Source organism: Poecilia mexicana, unplaced genomic scaffold (genome assembly GCF_051168715.1).
Source record: "Poecilia mexicana isolate PSO_F unplaced genomic scaffold, ASM5116871v1 scaffold_21, whole genome shotgun sequence".
Taxonomy (NCBI): domain Eukaryota; kingdom Metazoa; phylum Chordata; class Actinopteri; order Cyprinodontiformes; family Poeciliidae; genus Poecilia; species Poecilia mexicana.
This window is the reverse complement of record NW_028263390.1, coordinates 10,389,459-10,413,787: the sequence shown is the minus strand read 5'-3', so window position 1 is coordinate 10,413,787 and position 24,329 is coordinate 10,389,459. Positions and strand designations below refer to the sequence as shown.

The window sequence follows — 24,329 nt, the reverse complement described above, 5'->3', positions numbered from 1 at the left end:
ATTGGACTAATGCCGTTTTATATAAAATTAATTACTTAAATAAGTCTCACATATTTCACTGTTGCATTAAGACAAGACACTTACTCTAACCCTACCTATTACCAGTACATACCTAACCCTAAGGCTAACCTAAATACAATTCACATTTTAGTCCTAAACCTAAGGGCTTTTCCTAAAAAAACACTTATTCTTATGTGGCTTTTGGCCCTATAGCAATTAGTCCCAATTTAATATTTATTAGGAAAATGATCAAAATGGTTGTATCAAATACAAGGCCACACACACACTTACACACTAACTATAATACCGGTAAATGACTTCATTGAAATAACTTCAGATGTGTGCATGCAGACACCACAAACAAGCAATGATGTAGCTTGTTTGTGTTTTCTTCCATTTATGGTTTGTTTCTAACTTCCGAATTGACCACCCACTTTTTTTTCATTGACAGCATATTTATAAACCATCAGTTGCTGAGAGCACAGCTTACCGGCAAGACACACCATGGAGCAACTCAATGCAACTGCGGTTAGCACTAACTTTTCTCCTACAGAACTTCCAACATTCCCCTCCTGGAAAGCAGGCGGTCTGGTTCCTGCGGTGGTGTGCATCTTCTGCTTTCTACTGGGAGTTCCTGGAAACATCGCAGTGATTCTTCTCAAGCCTAACTGGCAGAATCTGTCCAGTCTGAGCCGGACTTTGATGCTAAACCTGGCTGTGTCTGACCTGCTATGTCTGGTGACTCTTCCAATTTGGGCATACAGCATCCTCTATGGATGGATATTCCAGCTAGCGGCCTGTAAGCTTTCAGCTTATCTTGTGTACTGCAGCTTTCATGGCAGCCTGCTGACTGTAACTGCATTAAGCGTCCACCGATACCTGGCTGTGGTGCGCCGACAGAGGTACAATCAGGTGCGGAAAAGAGTGCTGCTGCTGCTTCTTCTCTGGCTGGTTGCTGTCATCCTTTCCATTCCTGCTTTGGTGGTCCGACAGCTGAAAACATATCAGCAGTCAGCACAATGCCGATCTCAGTTCACCTCTGAGACACAGGGGGTGGTTTTGATGCTACTGGAGAGCCTGTTTGGATTTGTTTGTTTTTCTTTAGTGGGTTGTACATATATTCGCTTGCACAGGAAGGTTAACCAGACAGCTCTTTTCAACCACCCCCAGACAACCCGACTGGTGACCAGCATCATCGTGAGCTTATTTGTCGTGTGGATTCCATATCATACGATCAACCTGCTACGTGTGGCAGCTATATGTCTGAAACATGTGGACTTGTTAAACTTTTGCATGGATCAACGGGAACTTGTTGCGTCACTTATATTTCTACACAGTTGTCTGAATCCACTCCTGTATGCCTTTTCTTCTCCTAAAATGTGCCCCATCTGCAAGCAAAATGCACCACACCAAGGAATTTGTCAAGACACGGAACAACAGCAAAACCTCGATGATGACAGCTAAAGACGTCCTGCTTTCACAAAGAACAAATAGGGGTGGTTCTTTTAATTGATTTCATATTTTTCATTGCAAAATCTGCTTCTAATACAATTTGTCTTACAGATGACTACAATTATTTGCTTGGTTTCTTTATCACTAACCACATATTCCCATCATCTTTGCTTTAATTTTTTCACAACTCAAGTTGATCTTTAATCTACAGTCAAATCCAATAAAATGAAGTAGTCTCTTGGATGAAACTCATTTGTGAGATTAAAATAACCTTTTGTAATTTGTGATTGAGCTAACATTTTTGTAGTAAAGTATTTACTACTTTTTTCAGAGTCAAAAGTTTAAATCCACTTTACTTTGCCTTTAGACAATTTGGGATATTTGCTGTCATGTCTGTGCAAGCTTTTGATGAGTTTATTGATCGCATCTGAGTTAAATGGAGACACAGCTGTTGATCTAGGACATGTTTTAAAGACACTTCTTCCTTGTGTCAAAATTAAACAACTTGGCTTATGCGTAGTGTCATTTGTACCTAATAATACAATTACTACCACAGGGTGTGATGGTAAGAGGATGCTGAACACTGTCACGGACAAATTTCTGACTTCACAGTGAAACCATTTAGAGTGATGTAGCCAACAATAGAACAGATATACATCAGACTACATCTCATTTGCATAACCACCACATGTCAGATCCTCTTAGACTCCAAGCATTACTTCTCAACCTGCACAGTTGGCTGCATCATTTGCTAAGGACCCAATTTTATCAACAAGACGCAGCATGGACCAACTTAATTTAACTGTGGTCACCTCTAATGTCTCTTCTCCAATATACCCTCCTTTGACCACCAGTGTTTTGTTCCGTTTGGTCATTTTTTCCCTCTGCCTTCTTGTGGGAGTTCCTGGAAACATTGCTGTGATCATTCTCAAGCCAAACTGGAATAATCTGTCCCATCTGACCCGGAGTTTAATGCTGAATCTGACTGTGTCTGACCTGCTCTGTCTGCTGACCATTCCATTTTGGATTTACACTTCTTTTTTTGGTTGGACTTTTAGCCTGACGGCCTGTAAGCTACTGGTGTATTTTCAACACTGCACCATTTCTGCCAGCCTGCTGACTGTGACTGTGTTGAGCATCCAGCGATATTTTGTCATTGTGCTCCAGAGAAGATGCCATCAGTTACTAGATAAAGTGTTGCTGGTTCTGCTCTGGTTGGCTGCTCTGATCCTGTCCACTCCTGCTTTGGTGGTTCACCAGCTGAAAACAGATATGCCATGGACAGAATGCATCACGTATCCATCTGAAGCACAGCAGATGGCTATAGGTTTGACAAAGGTTCTTGTTGGATTTGCTTCTGTGTCAATAGTGGTACTTATTTACATGCGCCTCCTCTGGAAACTTAACCAGGCAGTCTTTTTTAATAATTCGCAAACAACCAGGCTGGTAACATGTGTCACTGTGACGGTTTTTATCTTGTGGCTTCCATATCATATTATAAATGTGCTGACTGTGATTGCTGTATCTCTGAAAAATGAGAATCTGATACATGTTTGTAGAGATGCAAGGCACTTTGTGGCAACTGTGTTATTTATAAATAGTTCCATCAATCCGCTCCTCTATGCATTTGCTTCTAAAAAAGTTTGCTCTGCTTGCCAGAAAGAAGATTCATCGCACCAGGATTACAGAAACCAAACAGTTCATGTCATTGCAATCTCTGGACCTTGAGAAGGGCAGAGAGATTTTAAGATGTTACTTTTACTCAGATATAAAGTTTTATTTCTTTCTGGTTTGATGTTATCGAGTGTGTTTGTTGTGTAACATCACAAAGGCATGGTTTTCTATGACGATTCAAATGTGAAGTGATAAAAAACGCACCTCAGCAAGTTGCACACTTAACTGAAGTGTACGTTTGGTGGCGAGTTCAAAGATTTTCTTTCATAAAACCCACACTTGTGAAAAAAAACAATCTACATAAATATATTTTAAATAGGATGATTTTTTTCTTAAATACATTTTTTAAATGTTAGCAAGTGGATGTGATGTACTTACTAGAATTATACTAGAAATGTAAACTAATACATTTTAAAAACACGCTTTCATTACTTTGTTTCAAAATGTATTTTGGTAGACTTTTAAAAATCAAGTTTTTCTAAAATACTTTACATTTCAATTTAATATATTACATAATTATACTTTGGATAATAACAAAAAAACACTTTGCATGTATTTGTAAAAATGTATGTTTGAAATACTGTTGAATGTATATGGACAATATTTTTCTTCTTCTAGCTTCCTTTTCACTCTTGTATAGTGAGTGTTGTATTATAATGTGTTTGTAAATTAATAATGACATTTGTTAAGTATGAATAAACTAATTAGTTGATGTGATGGCCAAATCCATGGCCACACTATGAAGACAGAAGTCGGTACTTACCTGCCTTGGAGTGGCCAGACAAAAGATGGATGCCAGGGCTCAGCAGGCTTAAATGCTGATTGGACTGCACCACTAGTTCCTGCTGGCAGGGGAAACTTGTAGTTTCTTTATTTAGATAAGTGTTGTATTTAAGTAAATAGTAGTATTTAAACTTTAATATTTTTGATTTTCATTTTTTTGGTTTTACTTTAGCCAAACTTACTGTAGCTGTACTGTTAGTTGTTTTGTGTTATTTGTAATTGTATTCTGTTTAGTTATCCCTATTGTGTCTTAATTGGTCTGATCAGCCAGTATATAAACCCCTGTGTGTCGTTTCTTTGTTAGGTCAGTTATGTTTGTTTGTGCAGCCAGTTTGTTTACATTTTTTGCCTGAGTTCAGTTTTGTTTCTTTGACCTCTTTTATGAGCTCAGTTTATCTTTTGTCATTTATAATCTTTGGGTTAAAATAAAAAACCCTATTTTTCTAATTAATATCCTGTGACTCCTTCTTTTTTTAACTCGGTCCATCACAGTTGATTACAAATATACTCGTTAACAAAACTTTTTGAATTTGTACTTTAGGTGGTATTTTGAAAAAAAGTTTTGTGTATATCTTGTACACCTTAGTTTAATCATTCTCAAAATAAATATTTTTGAAACATACTTTCAGTGGTTCACATATTTTATTATTTTATGCAAACCAGATATGCCTTTTTAAGTCCCTTAATAATCTGTAAATATTTTTGTTAAAATTCCAAAACTACTTTAAACAGTTTATATTTCTTCACCTTTCTATTTCAGCATTATTTTCATGGCTCCAAACATCCCCACATTAACATTTTAGCAACAAACATTCTATAGCATATACTGTACACAACTGGTCCTTAACACTTCAAAAATAAATGTAAAAAGTATCTTGATCCATTCATCTCTCCAAATATTATTGGTTTTCCTCAGTTCTTTAACTAAAGCAGAAGCTGTCTTTAACAGTGGTAAACTCTATCAGGCATGCACCCATTCAAAGTGTCAGAATGCCTGACAAAGAAATTTAAAGTAAAACAAAATAAAATATTTTGAACTGGTTTTTGCTCATTACTTCTGTCTGCTGCTTCTTCAGAAACAGCATTTACTTTGAACTATTCCCATCAAACAAAAAATATGTTGGTAAACTGAGATTTCAGGTCAAGATATTGAAATAGGAAAATGTATCCAAGTTAGGTTGTGTTGTGTGGCATGTGCCTACAACATGTACTTGCCTGAGGCTAGATTTTACAAGGGAAATTCAGCCACTGTGCTACTTAGTTATTTTTGCATACAAACATTGGTTTCTTCTGGTTATTCAAATAAACATGAACATTACTTTACTGTCTGCTTAGTTCCTGTATGTGCTAGGGTTTAACATCCAAAGTGCCAGACATGTATATTTTGCTGTACAATAATGTAGTAAATTTGATCAGTTGAAAAGATTTATATTTGTGATAAGATTTCCAAAGACAGGTGGGAGATTCTTGAGAAAGAAAGGAACAAAAAGATAAACAAATGTTGATTTTATAACTAGAATCAAGCGTCATAAAAATAAAATATATGTTGACATAATGATGAGAGTCCTATTTACTCAAACATCAATACAAAATGACCCATTCAAATTGCATGTTACATTGCATGAAATGCATTGCAGCCATATTTCCCTGGCTGCAATGTTGACACCGCGAGATGCCATGAGACCTAAATCCTGAACATCATGGCATGGAGTGCATCACAGTTTCAGAGCTCTCTTAAGTTAGAAGCTCATCTTCTGAAGTTGGGATATTTTTCCTCCAACAGCTTCCAGAGGAATCACCTCAAACCAGATGTTGGACTGGATTTTATTTCAATGTCATTTGTGAATGTTAGTGCCTCATTTTCAACAGTGGAGCTATAAAGGTTGAAAAAGGGTTTCATTAAGTCTCATCAACATTAATATTTCCACTAAATAAGAGGCAAAAAAAAAAAAAAAGTTTGATAGAGGAAAAGCCTCTCAGACTCTGAGCTCAAAGCAAGATGTCAGAGAGCACAAACTACTTTTTTTAATTTGAGACAGTTAATTTAATTTCACATAATTATGGCGAACCCTCCCGACCCCACTGAGGGACAAGGGTGTAAAGAAAATGGATGGATGATGGATGAATAATTATGGCGGTAGAAGCTATTTGTTTGTTAAATACTTAATGAAAAGGTAAACAAAGGTAAAACAACAACCCGAACAGGTGATCAACTCTAAACCACGGGCATCGCCGTGGCAACCAGCGATTATGCTAAAAACATGATATTGTTAGCTGATATTTAATTTGCGATTATTAATAAGCGCTCCCCTAAGACAGATGTGGTAGATTAATTAATTTTAAACTCCTGCTCTGCTAGTTATTTTGGTAATGGAACCGAAACGCACAGAATTGCGAAGCACCTTGTTGAAACAATAAGGGATTATTATTTTTGTTTGATCATTAATTTGAACATGTTTTGTTGATTTTTATATTTTTATTTATATATTATTATTTTTTTTGTTCTTCTTTAATAAAGTTAGAAACGTTTTAAGCCAGTCAGAGGAGGATGTGCTGGTCTCAGCGTCCCGGCGGCGTTCAGTTTGTCACCTAATGCCGAGATCGACTCAAAACCTTCCGCGATCGACGTATTGCACCGCTGCTCTAGCAAAGCACGAACAATCCAGAAACAATTCGAAAAAGGGGGCGGGGGGATCTATTTATTAACCCTTGTGCGTGCGAGGACTGTGGCAAATGATACAAGTTTCACGGGTGTGGGGTCGGTAGATATACAAATGAAATTTCTGCTAAAATATGTTTCATAATTGTCCTGTAATTGGTGGTTTTTGGCGCCCCCTACTGGTTGCCTATAAATTCGGGGAGAAACCCAGAATTCCACGCAGTCTGATCAGCGCTCTGCTGTGGTAAGTCAACAAATCCCGTTCTCTTCTGAGAGGTGTTGGAGGTTTGTTCAAAGGGTAACTTGAATCTTTGTTGCATTACACAGAGTGATAGGTTAACCAGTAGAGAGGGCGCCATTTGTGTTTTGTCAATCACTAATTGCAGGTAATTATGTAACATTAAATGTAACATAATTACCAGTAATTTATGTCGTCAGTTATGTTTGTCAGTTTATCAGTTATGTTTGCCAGTCTGCCAGTTTGTTTACTAGTTGTTTCTATGACGACATGACAAGGCCAGGTTTATTTTCTGCTAATCACCAGAGGACTTTCTCAAGTAATTTAATGATTAATTTTGACTGCTGTTTGTATTTATTTTTCTAATTTCTTATTTAAAAAAAACAAATTGTATTCAATAGATTTTTTTTATTTTCAATTGATTTGTGTTCTGAAGCCATTATACGATCACATGTCACAGAAAATATAATAACTGTGAATTGCGCAGTCGGTTCAGTGCTCTGCTGTGAGTGATAGGTAAACCAGTAGCGGGCTGACTGCGCCATTTGTGTTTTGTGTGTGTGTGTGTGTGTGTGTGTGGGGGGGGGTGTGTGGGGGTGTGTGTGTGTGTGTGAAATTGAAAATTTATGAATAGCCAAAACTGATAAACATAACTTTCAAGCTGCTAAGACACGTTTTCAAAGGAATATTTAAGTAAACATTAATCTCAGCTTGTTCTTGAGGATTTTTACTCCTCAGGGACAATCGTCTGTTCATTTCAAAGTTTGATATTTGACTCACCTTTAGAATACTTGGTCAACTTTAGTTGCACAAAATGTATGAAAAACATGATATGGAATTAATTCATTGGGATTGTGCATGCAAAATAATGGAACAAATACTACAAAACCAATGTAGAGAAATGTTAACACTTGAGCTGTGTCCGAATTCAGGGTCTGCATCCTTTGAAGCGCGGATTTGTAAGCCGATTACGTCATAGCGTGGCGACAAGGCCTCTCCGAATTCAAAGTCTCCTTCAAATGCAGCCTTCTTTTCCCCAGATTTGACAGATGGGTCCGGTGTATCCTTCACGGCCCACCACATCCCAAATTTATTTTGCTATATTACACCTTAAATGACACAATGTGATTTGGTACAACGTTTTAAGGCGAGAATTTAAGTGTGTTTCTTTCTGTGCTCTCTGCTTCACGCTGTCATGGTTGCTAGGCAACATGAGTTACGCAGAGGTCAGGGCGGTGAAGGCTAGACCTGTCCGAATCCACAGCGTTTCTCTTCCGGTCATTATTTATTCGGGATCCTTCGAAGGATGCAGACCCTGAATTCGGACACAGCTTTAATCTGCATCAGCACAGGAGTTCCTCTTTGAGTTCCCTCTTTGTTACTGTGACTTCAGGACACTGAGAGAAGAAGCTGTGGCTCTCAGCACATCGTTCCCAGCACAATTCAAGATGGATGAATCAAACTTCACAGGGTTCAGTTCTAACAGCTCTTCTGCTGGATTACCTCAGGACTCTTGGAATCAACGCGGTCTGATCCCTGCAGTGGTATTAACTTTCTGCTATCTACTTGGAGTTCCTGGAAACATTGCTGTGATTATATTCAAGCCTAACTGGGAGCATCTGTCCAGAACGACCCAGAGTTTAATGATGAATCTGACCATTTCTGATCTAATGTGTCTGCTTACCCTTCCACTGTGGATTTACAACTTACTCCTTGGATGGACATTTGGCGTTGTAGCCTGCAAAGTTCTATCATACTTTGTGTACTTTACAGTTTATGTTAGCCAAATGACTGTGACTGCGTTGAGCATCCAGCGCTACATTGTTGTTGTGCGTGGAAGGAAGTGCGATATACCAAAAAGTGTGCTGGTGTTTCTGCTTTGGCTGTCAGCTTTTACTTTGAGCATCTATGTTTTGGTGACTGAACAACTAACGAAAGAAGGACAATGGATCCGCTGCATACCCCAATATTCTTCTGAGGCACAGTGGCTTGCTGTGCTGTTCACAGAGATCTTGTTTGGACTTGCTTCATGTTCACTTGTCACATTATCATACATATCCCTCCACAAGAAGGTTAGGAGTTCAGTCTTTTTTAACCATCCAGAGACAAGCAGGCTGCTTATTAGCATTATTTTAAGCAATTTTATTATGTTTTTTCCACTTTATATGGTCAATATGCTGGCTGTGTTAGGGATAATTCTTAAAAACAAGGAGCTCCTGAAGTTTTGTGCAGACAGTTGGAGTGTAGTCAAGTCATTTACATTTACAAATAGTACCATAAATCCACTCTTGTATGCTTTTATTTCTACTAAATTCTGTCCTTTTTGCACAAAGAACTCGTCCAATACAGATGAGAGAACTCCCCGAAACACCTGACATTGCTACAATTGCAGAACTTTGATGACGATAGTGACAAATGTCACTTTTCTCCCCCCAAAAAACTGAAATAAGTTTGTTTCTTTTCATTTAATCTGATGTCACATCTTCTACTATTTCTGTTTCATTTTTTTCTGCCATTGCATGAACCAGGAAGTTGATTTTGTCCCTTTGTTTATGTAAAATTTATCAAATTACATTTTATATAACTGTATCACTACATTTGGTTTACCAATGACGTTTTTACCCATTGACCTTTGCAAGTAGTATTTTAATTTGTTGTCCTTATACGCCACTTTTTTCTATGCTCACACTGTTTAGACTGGTATTTGAATTTCACCTGTATCTATATTTACTGCTTGTTTTTTTTCATGACTTTTTCAAAACATACATATAAATACATTGCTTTCATATTTGCTCTCTTCTTACGCTCAATCACAATGAATTTGTACTGAATTCTGTCTAGAAAACATGGTGAAATTTTAAAATAAATCTTATGTTGAAATATTTCTTCCTTTCAGAGAAATAATTAACAATGCATATATTCATATTGATTTGGTTTATTTATTGTCCCAATTCAAATCAAATACTTGTTATAAAACAGTAGAGGTTCTCCTGTAGGATAGCGATAGGTAAAAGGTTTGCTATCTACATAAACCCAACTAAAAGCATCAAGTTCAGAACCTTGCAGCAATATCAGCAATATCTCACGCCTAGCATGTGTGGAAATTAAAACTCCTTTTTGATAAGAAGACATCCTCAACAGTGTCAGTATACATAATAAGACGTCACAACTAACTTAGGCTCTGAAAATACAGAGTAGGCAAACAAAGAACTCAGAGGTCAAATTAATTATTTAGCTACATAGGTGCTATTTCCTTTTACCATGTAGGTGTCACAACACATGCTTCATTTCTTGGCACAACTGAGAAAGGAAAAGCAAGATGTTTCTCAGTGAAGCACCCAAATCGCAACTAGATTTCAATCACTTATATTGCCAAAATTGTTTTGTAGTTTGAGAAGTACTCACGCAGATATAGCCCTCTGTTACCACAGTTATAGCCTCAGTAAAAAGTACGACCATATTCAATAAATTAAAATTTGTGCTCCGATGTGGCTCGTTTGTTAGATCAAAAGTGCCTTATGATATTAACAACCTTTAAGCAGGTATTTAAAATATTATTTTCTTTTAGCCCACATTCCTGTATCAAAACGATTGTTTTTAGATCAGTCTCATATGCCGGTAATCTATTTTTAAATGAGTTTTCATCACATGTGAGTAGAAAATCCTTAACAGAAATTAAGGCTTGAAAACTGTCTGTGTAAATAATCTGTGTGTAATTAATGTTACAACATGATTCACTTGGTGAATTAAGTTAATAAAATAAATGTCTTTTGAAAAAACAATGACTGTAGTATCTATCTATCTATCTATCTATCTATCTATCTATCTATCTATCTATCTATCTATCTATGGAATCATGGAGCATTTTTGTTTCTAGTTTTACTTGTTTAACAGCATTGAAAATCAGCTCAAAATTCTGTTTCCGACTATTTACCAAAGATGGCATATAAAAGTTAGGGTAACACTTTATTTGAAGGGGTGTGCATAAGACTGACATGACACTGTGATAAAGATGACATAACACCTGTCATGAACATAACAAAGTCTTTATGAATGTTTATAACTGTTGTCATGAAGTGTCATTCGGTAAATAATGACACTTTTAATGCAAAGTTGCTCTGAAAGTTGCATTAAAAGTCCATTAAAAGTGACAACTTTGCATGATTTTGTAAATTATGATAATTTAATGCAAAGTTGGCACTTTTAATGGACTTTCAATGCAACTTTTAGAGCAACTTTGCATTAAAAGTTTCATTATTTACCGAATGACACTTCATGACAACTGTTATAAACATTCATAAAGACTTCTTTATGTTCATGACAGATGTTATGTCTTGTTTGTGACAGTGTCATGTCAGTCTTATGCACATCCCTTCAAATAAAGTGTTACCAAAGTTAGACTGTCAGTTTGACCGGCAGAGGCACTGCATTCAGGAAGGAAGTGAGGCAACAAAATGTAGTTGAGGTGGGTTTATTTGGGAGCTCCAGGTCACCATTACACCAACACCCAGCACACAGTGAAGCAAAGAAGCTGGCATTCATACCTGAGGCAAGTTCCAACACTTAACCAGGTAAAGGGGTGATCAAAAAAAAGACAAGAAACAAACACTACTTACACAAACCTAGCAAACAATAAATGATCCAACAAATATTTACATGCATGCAAATTATTAAAACTAAACTAATCTAAGGTCAATCAAAAGTAAATATAACTAAATATAAATACTCAGAGTATTACCCCTCTTAATGGAAGATGGTATACTCCAGGAGCATTTGTCTCCTTTTCTGCTCCACCTTGCTGAGACACACCCAGAAAGGCAAGTACCCAAACAATTAACTCAAATTGAACCAATCTAAATCAGAAACAAACTGACATCTTCCCCCACATTCTCTGAACAGGAAAGATGGCTAGTCTCCCTACCCAAAAAGAATGTTCACCAAATGTCACAATGTAGCTGAAATAAAGAACTGATACAAAACACATTTAGACTGTAAATAAATAACATAATATCAATAATCAATATGGGATGGAACCCCTGGTCTCCATCATATAGACACATTGACCGAATACATGGTTTAGTATCTTGCTTGGTCTATCTGCAAAGTACTTGTTTCTAACTCAGGTGTAAAAATAGAGATGGTTTCTTCAAAATCTACTGTGACTTCATGCACACTCACACAGCTATTAATAAAACAGCTGTACATTACATATCATTGTCACATTCTCACAGGTCCTCTTTGACTTCCCACTTTACTTGGACTGGACTAGACATTTGCAAGCATCAACTGTTAAGATTGGACGGAGACAAAACAATGGATCAACTTAATTTCACCGTGGCCACTTTAAACGTGTCTTTTCCGGGACATCTACCACATTCCTCCTGGTACTACAATGGTCTCGTCCCTGCAGTGGTGCTCTCCCTCTGCTTTGTCCTGGGAGTACCTGGAAACCTCGTCATCATTCTTCTCAAGTCTAAATGGAAGGAGATCTCCAGTCTGAGCCAGAGTCTAATGCTGAATCTGGTCATTTCTGATCTACTCTGTTTGCTGACCCTACCACCAAAGATATATGCTTTGTTATTTGACTGGAAATTTGGCTTGGTGGCCTGTAAGATTCTGAATTATCTTCTGTACACCAGCATTTATGGCAGCCAGTCGACTGTGACTGTGTTAGGCATTCAGCGTTACCTACAAGTGGTCCATCAGGAGAAGTGGCATCAGGGACAAAAACGGGTGCGGCTGGTTCTACTCTGGCTGGTCGCCATCATCCTGTCCATCCCTGTTTTGGTGGTTTGGCAGGTGACAACAAACCAGCAGTTGACCGTCTGCCAACCACGGTACTCCTCCGAGGCACAATGGGTGGTTGTGTTGCTAACAGAGACGCTGTTTGGATTCTTTTCTGTGTTGCTTGTGGTGATTTCATACATTCGTCTAAACAGGAAAATTAAACATGGCATGTTTTTCAACAATCCAAAACCGACTCGGCTGATTACCAGCATCATTGTGAGTAATTTTGTTCTCTGGGCTCTATTTATTGTCATAAATGTACTCGGTGTGGTGGCTATTTGTACCAAAACCAAAGGCTTGTTAAATGTTTGCTCAAAGACGTGGGACCTTGTCAAAGCTCTTACAGAGGTAATTAGGTGCTTAAATCCTCTCTTGTATGCCTGTAACTCGAGAAAAATTATGACAACATCCTAGAATGCCCCAAACAATGTGTTCTTTTATTTTTGCTATATATATATATATATATAAAAGGACCATACTGTGTGATCTATCTGGCAATTATTTCAAATCGGCTGTGCGTTAATTAATTCACTTTTGACGCTGGTGGGAGAATATTTGTTTTCTAACATAATCTAGCCTAACAATATATACTAACAAGAGCTGGTTTCTGTCTCTGCTCATAGCAGAACAAAGAAAACTGCACTCTTTCTCTTTTGGTTGCGATGCTGACATGTTAAAAATAAAGTGTAACTCAGTTCCTGATGTGCTTTCCGGAATGATGCATATAAATATGCATTTTTTATTTTCAATGTTCATTTGTGGAATGTAAATTGATGCAACAAAAATGTTTATGAAGTCTGTCTGTCATACATATTCCTAAAAACGACCTTTTTCTATAAAAATACAGACTGATTTTTTATAAGCCTTAATTTCTCTTAGTTATGAGAATTTTCTGCTTACTGCTAACGTTAAGATTAAAATATTAATTCAGACAAATAAAAAGCATTTTTTAATACAGATATGTGTGCTCAATAAAATATGTTCAATACCTGCTTAGAGATTGAGATTTTCAAAAGCCACAACAAAAGGCTATTTTTTTTTTTTTTAAATAACATGAATATCAACCTGACTAAGAGAAGGCAGCATTTTCATTTGGCTATTTTCTCTCTTTAAAGAAGTAATTGGCAAAAAAAAGAAAAGAAAAAAAAAACGACTTCCTTTTCATCATTGGCTAAAACTGCCCTCCACACAATCTGCATACAAGCATTGATGTGCAAAAATCTCTATCTCTGGATTTTATAGTGGTGGTAGAGACAACCTAACTCAACCTAAATTAGTGCAGCTGGGCTAAAAGGCAGTTCTACCAAGCACTGACTGGAGGGAACTGAAAACAAATCTTCACTATTTGACTGACAGCAGACATGGCCCATTTTAGAGGCCGTATCTGCTGACATAAGAATAACGATTCTTCAATATGTGCTTCTAAGAAACAGGTCACATGTTAAACGTGAATGTCTTTCCCCTGACACTGTACATTGTTTTTATTTCTGGTGGAAGTCGTCTTTATTTGGTGAGCAATATTTTTGCTTACCACATAATGCAAACACAAGAGAAGGTTTCCTCTCACTCGTGGCTTGCATATGTCACACAAACCACGAGGTTGTGGAAACTTGTCAAAACTAAGACTTTAACTTTAATATGTTAATTTGTAAGCACTCATGTACGCCACAGCCAGAAGATCTGTGCTTCTTTTTCTTTCCACTGGTTTCAAACAAGTTACAAGAATAAAAACATCTGTAGAACAGGACAAAAAAATTAAAATATTATGCCCTGTTTGTTTCTCATCTCAGATTTTGGGGGAAGTATTTAGTTTCACTTTTACAAAAATGTTTACCAGAGATCCCTCTGTTTAACAGCATTCGCCACATAGCAGAATAGCAGATATTTTGTTAATATGCCCAGTACTGATACAATGAATTCACTCAGTGTGCCCACCTGCCCACTCCATTCCGTTCACAGCGCATTCATGTTGAGAGAGGCAGAAAAGGATTGTGCAGACATGATTCCTTCAGTAAAAATGAAAAAGTCCAGCAATTTCAGAACACTTCAAAAGATTGAAAAAGGTTGGACAAGATGTTTGACATTCAATATAACAACTCAGAGAACAGAACGTTTTTGAGTCACCTGTTCATGCAGCTGGCTGGCAACAAAGCACCTCCCCTTCCTTTTTAGAGAAATGCAATTTGTTCATGATCACAAGTTTCCCTTTTTTTGCCTCCAAGTTCTACTTTGACTGGGCATTTGACACCTATCGCTTCATGTTAACCCCCATCACTTGTTCAGAGAACAACTTTGCAGACAAGGTCCGGCATGGAGCAACTCACTTCCACTGCGGTCAACGCTAACTTCTCTACTGCAGGACATTTGACGCCGCACCCCTGGAATACCAGTGATCTCGTCACCGCGGCGGTGTTGTCCATCTGTTTTCTCCTGGGAGTTTCTGGAAACATCGCGGTGTTAATACTCAAGCCCAACTGGCAGAATATGTCCAGTGTGAGCCAGAGTTTAATGATGAATCTGGCCATTTCTGACCTGCTCAGTCTGCTGACCCTTCCACTGTGGATATACGCATATTTGTTTGGCTGGAAATTTGACCTGGTGCCATGTAAACTTTTAGCATACGCTGTATACTGCAGCATTTATGCCAGCTTGCTGACTGTGTCTGGACTAAGCATCCAGCGGTACCTTGTCGTGGTGTGCCAGAGAAGGTGTCAGCAGGTAAAAGGGAGAACGCTGCTGTTCATGCTCTGGTTGGTTGCCAGTATCTTGGCCATCCCTGCTTTGGTGGTTGAGAATCTGCAAAAAAAACAGCAATGGATTAGTTGCCAAGCACAGTATTCTTCTGATGCCCAGTGGGTGGCAATTCTGCTGACAGAGACTGTTTTTGGATTCATTTGTTTTATTCTCGTGGCATTTTCATATGTTTGCCTACAAAGAAGGGTTAACCAGTCAGCCTTTTTCAACAACCCACAGACAACCCGTCTATTAACCAGTATCATCGTCAGTTTTTTTGTTCTGTGGGCTCCATACCATTTAATAAATGTGCTGGGAGTGGCAGCAATATGTTTGAAGAACAACAATTTGCTCAACTTTTGCCATGAAACCTGGAGCATTTTTGGAGCAGTGACATTCATAAACAGTTGTCTAAATCCACTCCTGTACGCATTCACTTCTCGTAAAATGTGCAGTTTTTGCAGAAAAACAGAAGAGTTGCAGCAGAGGTTCAAAAATTTCCAGACGGAGATCAGTACGATTACAGAAACTCGATGACAACAATAATATGTTTTGACACCTTTCACGCAAAATAGAAATGTTTCTTTCATAGGCAAAAGCATTTTTGTGTTATCTTTTATGTGCAACGTCAGATTACTTTTTTCAGAGCTGGTTGTAGAGCACTTTTGTTTTGTTAATCACTTGTGAAATTAAATCCTGGCACAAAAGATCTTTATGAAAATGTTACTTGTTTTTTTTTATTTTTATTTTTTTTTTTTTACATAGAACAAAAACTCTTTCAAAACTTCTATTGTTGTTGTTTTTAACTAAAATCATTTCGTGTATAGCTTCCCTCCTGTGTCGATGGACCTGAATCTGACTTGGACCAAGATAGAAAGACTAAAATGTTTAGTGGAAGTAGTCGAGGGATTAGGCTGGTTGAAAGAAATAATGCATTTGGTTATGTCAATCTGTTGCAGCTAACTTCTACTTTGGCGATCTGTGACATTTAGGATTTTGTGAACTAAAATGCCAACAAGGAAGCACAGTGACAATGATGTTAGAGAAGTGATTCTTTATTTGCATGCATGTTTTTACCTATGTCTAGCACAAATCATGTTGCTCTGGACATCCTCATCACAAAAAGAAAAAAAAAACAAAAACAAAGTGCAGTTATTCAATGATACCTATGGTAATACATGAAACAACAATAAGCTCATGACAAGCTTGGTTATCACGATAACCAGTCAGTTAAAACACTATTAACTCTAAACTTAAATTTCAGCAAATAATTCAAAAATAATTCAAATTCTAAGTCTAAATTCAGACTGACAAAGAAGAATACATTACTGTAGGTTGCATTTACAGTTTCCACCTTTGGAAAGCGAGTCACCTAAAATATATTTTAACAAATAACACATGCAAAGATAATTATATTTTTAATAATCCAAACAACAGCAAAAAAAAAAAAACTAAGGAAGGGCTTAACTGCCAATAACAGATATTTTACTCTCTTTTTATGATGTCCTAGGAAATGTGTCAGCTGAACCGAGCAGGCAGTGATAGAAAACAGCGATGATTGAATTGCTTATTCAGATAAAGAACAACTAGAGTTGGTTGATCAAGTTTCCAGCTCTTATCACACAAGTGCAATCTAACCAAGCATTTTTCGACTGCATGACAAAATTTAAAAACCTAACCAATGAAATCCAGCCCATTTTTCGTGGTTGTTCTTTTTTTTTTGTTTTCTTTTAAATCCCTCTTAACCTGACCACTTTACTTCTGTGACAGCACATTTAGCACTGCTAACTGATCGATGCATGATGGATAACAACTCCAGCATGAACACCTCTTATTTCGTTCTACCTCCTCGCACCTGGGTGCATAACGGACTGATCCCTGCGGTACTGCTGTCCTTCTGCTTTCTCCTGGGAGTTCCTGGAAACATCGCAGTGATTCTTTTAAAGCCCAACTGGCAGAAGATGTCCCGCCTGAGCCAGAGTTTGATGCTCAACTTGGCCATTTGTGACCTGCTCTCTCTGCTCACTCTCCCACTGTGGATATACGCTCTGCTCAACTCCTGGATATTCGGCCTTGGAGCCTGTAAGCTTTTAGCTTTTCTCGTGTACTGCAGCCTTTACGCCAGCCTGCTGACTGTGACGGCGTTGGGTGTCCAGCGGTACATTGTGGTGGTGAACCAACAGAGATGTGTTCAGGTACAAGAAAGTCACCTGCTGGTTCCATTGTGGTTTGGCGCCATGATCCTGTCTATCCCTGCTTTGGTGATGGAACAGGAGGAAACTAACGAGAAGTGGACGTACTGCTACCCTCAGTTTTCATCTCGGGCTCAGGGATTGGCAGTGCTGCTGGCAGAGACCACATCTGGCATTGTTTCCATTTTTGTCGTGGCCTATTCCTACATTCACCTCAACAGGAGGATTAGACAGACAACCTTCTTCAACAATCCACAGACGACCAGGCTGCTGACCAGCATCATTGTAAGCAATTTTGTGCTGTGGTCTCCTCTTCTTACCATAAATATGTTGGTCCTGGGAGCTATCTGCTTCGAAAATGACAGCTTGTTGAAGTTTTGCGTGGACATATGGGACATTGTCAAAGCAACGGCTTTTCTGAATAATTGCATTAACCCACTGCTGTATGCCTTTAGCGTCCATAAAATGTGCAGAGCCTGCATGAACCAAGAAGAACTGGCACAGCCTTAACAAACACTGAATATAAGTACAGTTGCAGAAACTATGATTATCAAACCAATAAATGAATAAATAAACGAAAGCATAGTATTACCAATAAAAGTGAAAGAATGATAAAGTCATATGAAAGTAATATAATGTGTTGTCTTTTAGGAACTCTGAGATTGGGGCTGTTGAAGAAGCTAAATGTAAAATTTTAAAAGAATATCAAATGCACAATATGTATTTTAAGTTATATTTTTTTTCTTCTTTTTCTTTTTATGTAAACAGGAAAACATAAAAAAACACTTTAACATCCATACTAGGATGATCAGGTGGTTGTAATCTGTCTACTATTGTTTAGGCTGTAACAACATTCAGCTTCTGAGACGCGACAATACCAGATACAAGGTTTTCACTGAGTACAGTTTTCACAAATTACAGACTGTGCACGAAGTAATCAGTAATCCTTGTTGAATATTCCAGCCCTGATATAAAACCAGTCCATTTATTTTGGGTTTTATGCTCAGAAAGCATTTCAAATTCCACTTTTATTTTTCACAAGTGGAATAACTGTACCATGAATTTTGAACTATGTTTGAAAGAATCTCTATTGAGTGTAAAAATATTGTGTTGAGGTTTGCTTTGTCTAAATTCTGTTGGATGAGACGCAGTCTAGACTACAAGGTTTTATTTAAAATGCTGATAGAAATTAGGGTTGTCACTAAAATTAACAGGAAAACGTATTATCTTAGTCTCTCTACCCAAATCTGCCATTTAAAATGTTATATTAACATTTTATTTCAGTCATTCAGTGTAGAACTTGTTGACTATAATTGAAGTTAAGGATCGCAGATGTTTACACTCAGCCTTGCTTAGTAAAACAATTTATTTATTTTTTAAAATATTTGTACCAATCAGCTGAAGAGTTTTATCCTTCACTTCATGTCTTCATCTCACTGACTGTACTGTATTAAACCACATATGTATACTTGCATAATGCCTATAAACACACACACACACACACGCACACACACACACGCACACACACACACCCCCACACACACACACACACACACACACACACACACACACACACGCACACACACACGCACACACACACATGCACACGCACACACACACGTATGCTGACATACAGCTCTGTTCTGGAGACACAAACACTCTGAGACTTGGGCTTTTTATTAATATAACCCTAACTTTTTAGAATTATATAAAACACGATGGAGTGTCACAGTTTTGTGAGCTATTGATCTAGAAAAGAAGCAGTGGATTGAACTGTGGTTTACCCAAGATGCAATGCAAACCGTGTAGTTAAAAGAGTATTTTTTTGTTGGAGCATAAATGATGTGCTTTTTCTGATGTGACCTATATTTTCTCAGCGTATGTTTTCAAGAGTTGGCATGGCTTTGTGAGACTTGATGTGGTTGTGGAGGGCGCCACGCTTCATCACTGCAACATGCTATAAACTGCATTTCTGTAAATGTGAATTTAAGATCAATTTAAAAAAAAAAAACATTGTTTCATTTTTGTCACTACATTCAAAATAAATGCAATGTTTCCACCTTTCAGCTCTGCTTGTTTGTTCTGCTTTACACTCAAACGTAAGGGTGAATGCTGCCTAGCAACCGTTGCAGCCAGATTGCCAGTGTGTGACTGTAGCATCACTGACATCATTGTGGTGGACTGGTTTAAGAACACAGCTCATGTGTGATGATGGTAAACTGACTGGATTTATTCACTTTGAACTGAGAACTGAATATTTATATTTGAACTGAGGCCAACATTTACTTTTGCTTTATTTAGAAGAACACATATCTGATCAGTGTATTAATGCTGCAAAGTGAGGCAGATTTTGGCATTGTCTTTTTTGCAGCATGAAGGGTGTGGTTTTCCCAGTTAGGATTTTCATTTCCTACAGGAACAGATGGCGGTTCTGTCCCTGTTGGTGGAGCTTCCGTTACTGAGAACTGTGTCTTATGAACAGTTACGATGTTTGAAAAGACACTTTTGAAAACGAAAGTACAATAAAATGCTGTTTTTAAAAAAAGGCTGACCTCCAGAAACACATGGTCTGTTTGCTGTGAGACATGCAAAGAAGCGCAGGCCAAAAATGGCAGCAAGTGTTTGATGTGGAAGTTAGAAAGAGAAAGAGAAAGAGAGAGATCTGATTCAAAAAGATTGAGGACCAATTAAGGACAACAAACATATCTGTTTGCCTAATTTAGACTTTTACCCTCAGGCCAGTGTTAGAGAGCGCTAATGGCAAAATCTAGTCAACTGAACACAGACGCCGTTTCTGTCCGCAGGCTGTCTGTCTGCTGAACACAATGAGTACCTGCTGCTCATCTTGTGACAAGTCAGCAAATTTGCACCTGCACAGGAGGCCTTTACTCTCCTTATGTAGATGTTTGCATGTACATAGTGTGTGAGAGGTATGGTTCAGTGATTCAAAAGATTTTGAAGAGAAAATAGTGAGTAATTCTGCTCAGAACCACTTCATTCAGCCTGCCACAGCTGGCGCCAAACTTCAAACAAATGCCAGTAGTCTCTTCCCAGCTGACTAAATTGTTTTTGTTGTTGTTGTTGTTGTTTGCCAAGCAATTATTGACAATCTGAAAGGGGCTTATTGTCCAGAGGATCCCACAGCGCATCACACTAGATTCAGTCATTCACCCAAAAATTCACACTTTGATGGTGACATGCTAGCTAGTTAGCTTGCTTGTTACATATTTGATCATCTTGAAAACTTGTGCTAACTACCTTCACCATCAGTCAATTTCAGCTTCTTTTTTTTTTGCACAGCTTAGCTTGCTTAAAATACTCAGTTTTATTTATGCATGCATTTTATTTGTTTGCTTGCCTTTTTATTAGATTTTTATATGCTTTAGTTAGCAGTCATGGCATAGTTACTTTGAAAAAGTAACTTTAATCGGATTACTGATTACTCCTTGAAAAAGTAACTTAGATTACTGATTACTTGATTTGGAAAGTAGATAAATTAATTTAAAAATAACTTTTTTTATTTCTAGTTACTTATAACCACTGTTAACAACAACGCTCTGCCACCTATGAAAATTACATTGATTGCAAGTTGTTTTATAATGATAAAATGATAACATAATTTTAACCCTACCCTACCCTAACCCATAACCCTAACCCTATACCTATATGGTTGAACTGAAGGGGAGTACAAAAAAACTTCAGTATTTTGTGTGTTCCATTATTGTCTGGAGAACTATAAACAGAATTGCAACTGGGAGCCTGCACCTTATCATCTTTACATTATTTGTCATATTTGCATACATAAGGTTGAGGGGAAAAAATGGGGAAAATTTAAGCCCATTTTGTCCCTATTCTCAAGAATCCCTGGGGTGTTTTCACGTTTATTGCGCTGTTCATATTATTAGTCTCTATGTTTGCAATTTGTTTTAGCGCAACGCGAAGCTCGACGTCATTCACATGTAATATATTAGCTTGACATTAACAAAAACACAGCGGGATCATCCGGGAAATGATGGACAATTAGACTGACTAAAACCAACTGTTTATCAGACAAATCCTGGGGTTTATGTCTGTTTATTTCCAATCCCAAAAACCGCAACACGGGACTCATTAAATCTTCAAGCGACTTCAGAAAAAAAAAATTAAAAAAACAAGCCGAGCTGCTTATCATAATTGGACTTGGCGACAAAAACTAAAAATAGTTCCTGTTTTTCCAGCAACAAAATGCGCATCTCCCTCTAACCCCCATTGTTTATGTTTCTGTCACTACTGATGCCGTCGCCTAGAAACGACGGTCACTCCTCAAGACGTGTAGTGGAAATAAAATTAAATTACAAAATAAAACGCACAGTAACGCAAATTGATTTCCATAAGTAACTGTAGTCTGACTACAGTTACTTATGTAGTAAGTAACTGCGGGCCGTTACTTACTACATACGTAAATAACGTAGTGGTGACATCACTACGTTATTTACTTACTACATACGTAAATAACGTAGTGGTGACATCACTACGTTATTTACTTACTACATACGTAAATAACGTAGTGGTGACATCACTACGTTATTTACTTACTACATACGTAAATAACGTAGTGGTGACATCACTACGTTATTTACTTACTACATACGTAAATAACGTAGTGGTGACATCACTACGTTATTTACTTACTACATACGTAAATAACGTAGTAGTGACATCACTACGTTATTTACTTACTACATACGTAAATAACGTAGTGATGTCACTAAGTGACATCACTACGTTATTTACTTACTACATACGTAAATAACGTAGTAGTGACATCACTACGTTATTTACTTACTACATACGTAAATAACGTAGTGATGTCACTAAGTGACATCACTACGTTATTTACTTACTACATACGTTAATAACGTAGTGACATCACTTAGTGACATCACTAACTGATGTCAGTAAGTGATGTCACTTACTGACATCACTGTTAGTTAGTTGTTTTATTTATTTATTTATTTATTTGTGTGTGCATTTATTTATTTAGTTATTTCTGTGTGCATTTATTTATTTATGTATTTATGTGTGCATTTATTTATTTATTTATGTATTTATGTGTGCATTTATTTATTTATTTATTTATTTGTGTGTGCATTTATTTATTTAGTTATTTCTGTGTGCATTCATTTATTTATGTATTTATGTGTGCATTTATTTATTTATTTATTTATTTATTTATTTATTTATAAGAATTTTTTTTGCCATCCCAAACAAAAACTTTTTCCTGTTGTTTTGTGAGGTGACTCCAGTTCACTTTGCTGATGAGAAGATTTTTGAAAAGCCCATAAAATAATTTAGAATTTTCTACTGTTACTTAGTAATGCATTACTTAGTTACCTAGTAACTAGTGTCAGTGAGTAACACCTGTCATGAATATGAATAAGTTGTCATTAATATTTATGTGTGTTGTCATAAAGTGTCATTCGGTAAATCGTGACACTTTTAATACAAAGTTGACATTATTAAAAATGTCTTCGTTATGACAACTTGACATTACCTAAAAAATTATGATCTGACATAAATTTGTTATAAAACTATTACTGATTAAACTTTAGCTTTAATAACATAAAGCTACATAATTTTTAACGTGTAATCAGTAATGGTTTTATAACAAATTTATGTCAGATCATGACATAAAATTCCCTTCAAATGTTTTTTTGAAGGGAAATGTAAGGAATGTAAATGAAGATAACATGTTGCCTTTTTTGATACTGGGATAAGCCAAAGCCCTTGCAGAGAACCCAGATCTGCATAGGAATATTGTTGAAACTCCATGCAGAAACATCCGGTGGTGGATCAAACGTGCATTCATGCACTTTTTTTCGAAGGAAATGTAGTGAGCCTAATTAAATGAAACTAAAATGTTGCCTTTTTTGATGGTGGGATAAGCCAAAGCCCTTGGAGAGAACTCAGATCTGCATAGGAATATTGTTGAAATTCCATGCAGAGATTTTGTGATGCTCTGTGTGGAGTACTATGGTTCCACTTTGGTGGAACAAAGTTTGTCATGTATGCATCCATAAATGTTTTTTGAAGGGAAATGTAGGGAATGTAAATGAAGATAACACGTTGCCTTTTTGATAGTGGGATAAGCCAAAGCCCTTGGAGAGAACTCAGATCTGCATAGGAATATTGTTGAAATTCCATGCAGAGATTTTGTGATGCTCTGTGTGGAGTACTATGGTTCCACTTTGGTGGAACAAAGTTTGTCATGTATGCATCCATAAATGTTTTTTGAAGGGAAATGTAGGGAATGTAAATGAAGATAACACGTTGCCTTTTTGATAGTGGGATAAGCCAAAGCCCTTGGAGAGAACCCAGTTCTGCATAGGAATATTGTTGAAACTCCATGCAGAAACATCCAGTGGTGGATCAAATGTGCATTCATGCACTCTTTTTCGAAGGAAATGTAGTGAGCCTAATTAAATGAAACTAAAATGTTGCCTTTTTTGATGGTGGGATAAGCCAAAGCCCTTGGAGAGAACTCAGATCTGCATAGGAATATTGTTGAAATTCCATGCAGAGTTTTTGTGATGCTCTGTGTGGAGTATTATGGTTCCACTTTGGTGGAACAAAGTTTGTCATGTATGCATCCATAAATGTTTTTTGAAGGGAAATGTAGGGAATGTAAATGAAGATAACACGTTGCCTTTTTGATAGTGGGATAAGCCAAAGCCCTTGGAGAGAACCCAAATCTGCATAGGAATATTGTTGAAACTCCATGCAGAAACATCCAGTGGTGGATCAAACGTGCATTCATGCACTCTTGTTCGAA

The 24,329-nt window shown here is 37.2% G+C and overlaps 5 protein-coding genes and 1 pseudogene across 5 annotated transcripts; all 6 read left to right on the top strand.

Moving 5' to 3' along the window:
- The first annotated feature begins 498 nt into the window (after nt 1-498).
- Nucleotides 499-1,464, top strand: LOC106906332 (C-X-C chemokine receptor type 2-like). The gene has a single exon (XM_014971578.2). It carries the CDS (start codon nt 505-507, stop codon nt 1,462-1,464), a length of 960 nt encoding a protein of 319 aa, XP_014827064.2. The 5' UTR covers nt 499-504.
- Nucleotides 1,465-2,043: 579 nt separating this feature from the next.
- On the top strand, nt 2,044-3,180 carry LOC106906330 (leukotriene B4 receptor 1-like). The gene has a single exon (XM_014971575.2). The coding sequence runs from the start codon at nt 2,236-2,238 to the stop codon at nt 3,178-3,180; it is 945 nt and encodes a 314-aa protein (XP_014827061.1). The 5' UTR covers nt 2,044-2,235.
- A 5,074-nt stretch (nt 3,181-8,254) lies between these two features.
- Nucleotides 8,255-9,206, top strand: LOC106906331 (C-C chemokine receptor type 8-like; annotated as a pseudogene).
- A 2,913-nt stretch (nt 9,207-12,119) lies between these two features.
- LOC106906336 (leukotriene B4 receptor 1-like) lies at nt 12,120-13,007 on the top strand. The gene has a single exon (XM_014971582.2). It carries the CDS (start codon nt 12,120-12,122, stop codon nt 13,005-13,007), a length of 888 nt encoding a protein of 295 aa, XP_014827068.2.
- A 1,831-nt stretch (nt 13,008-14,838) lies between these two features.
- Nucleotides 14,839-16,035, top strand: LOC106906335 (leukotriene B4 receptor 1-like). Its single transcript, XM_014971581.2, has one exon. The coding sequence runs from the start codon at nt 14,904-14,906 to the stop codon at nt 15,861-15,863; it is 960 nt and encodes a 319-aa protein (XP_014827067.2). The 5' UTR covers nt 14,839-14,903; the 3' UTR covers nt 15,864-16,035.
- A 144-nt stretch (nt 16,036-16,179) lies between these two features.
- Nucleotides 16,180-19,584, top strand: LOC106906334 (leukotriene B4 receptor 1-like). The gene has a single exon (XM_014971580.2). The coding sequence runs from the start codon at nt 17,126-17,128 to the stop codon at nt 18,026-18,028; it is 903 nt and encodes a 300-aa protein (XP_014827066.2). The 5' UTR covers nt 16,180-17,125; the 3' UTR covers nt 18,029-19,584.
- The last annotated feature ends 4,745 nt before the right edge of the window (nt 19,585-24,329 follow it).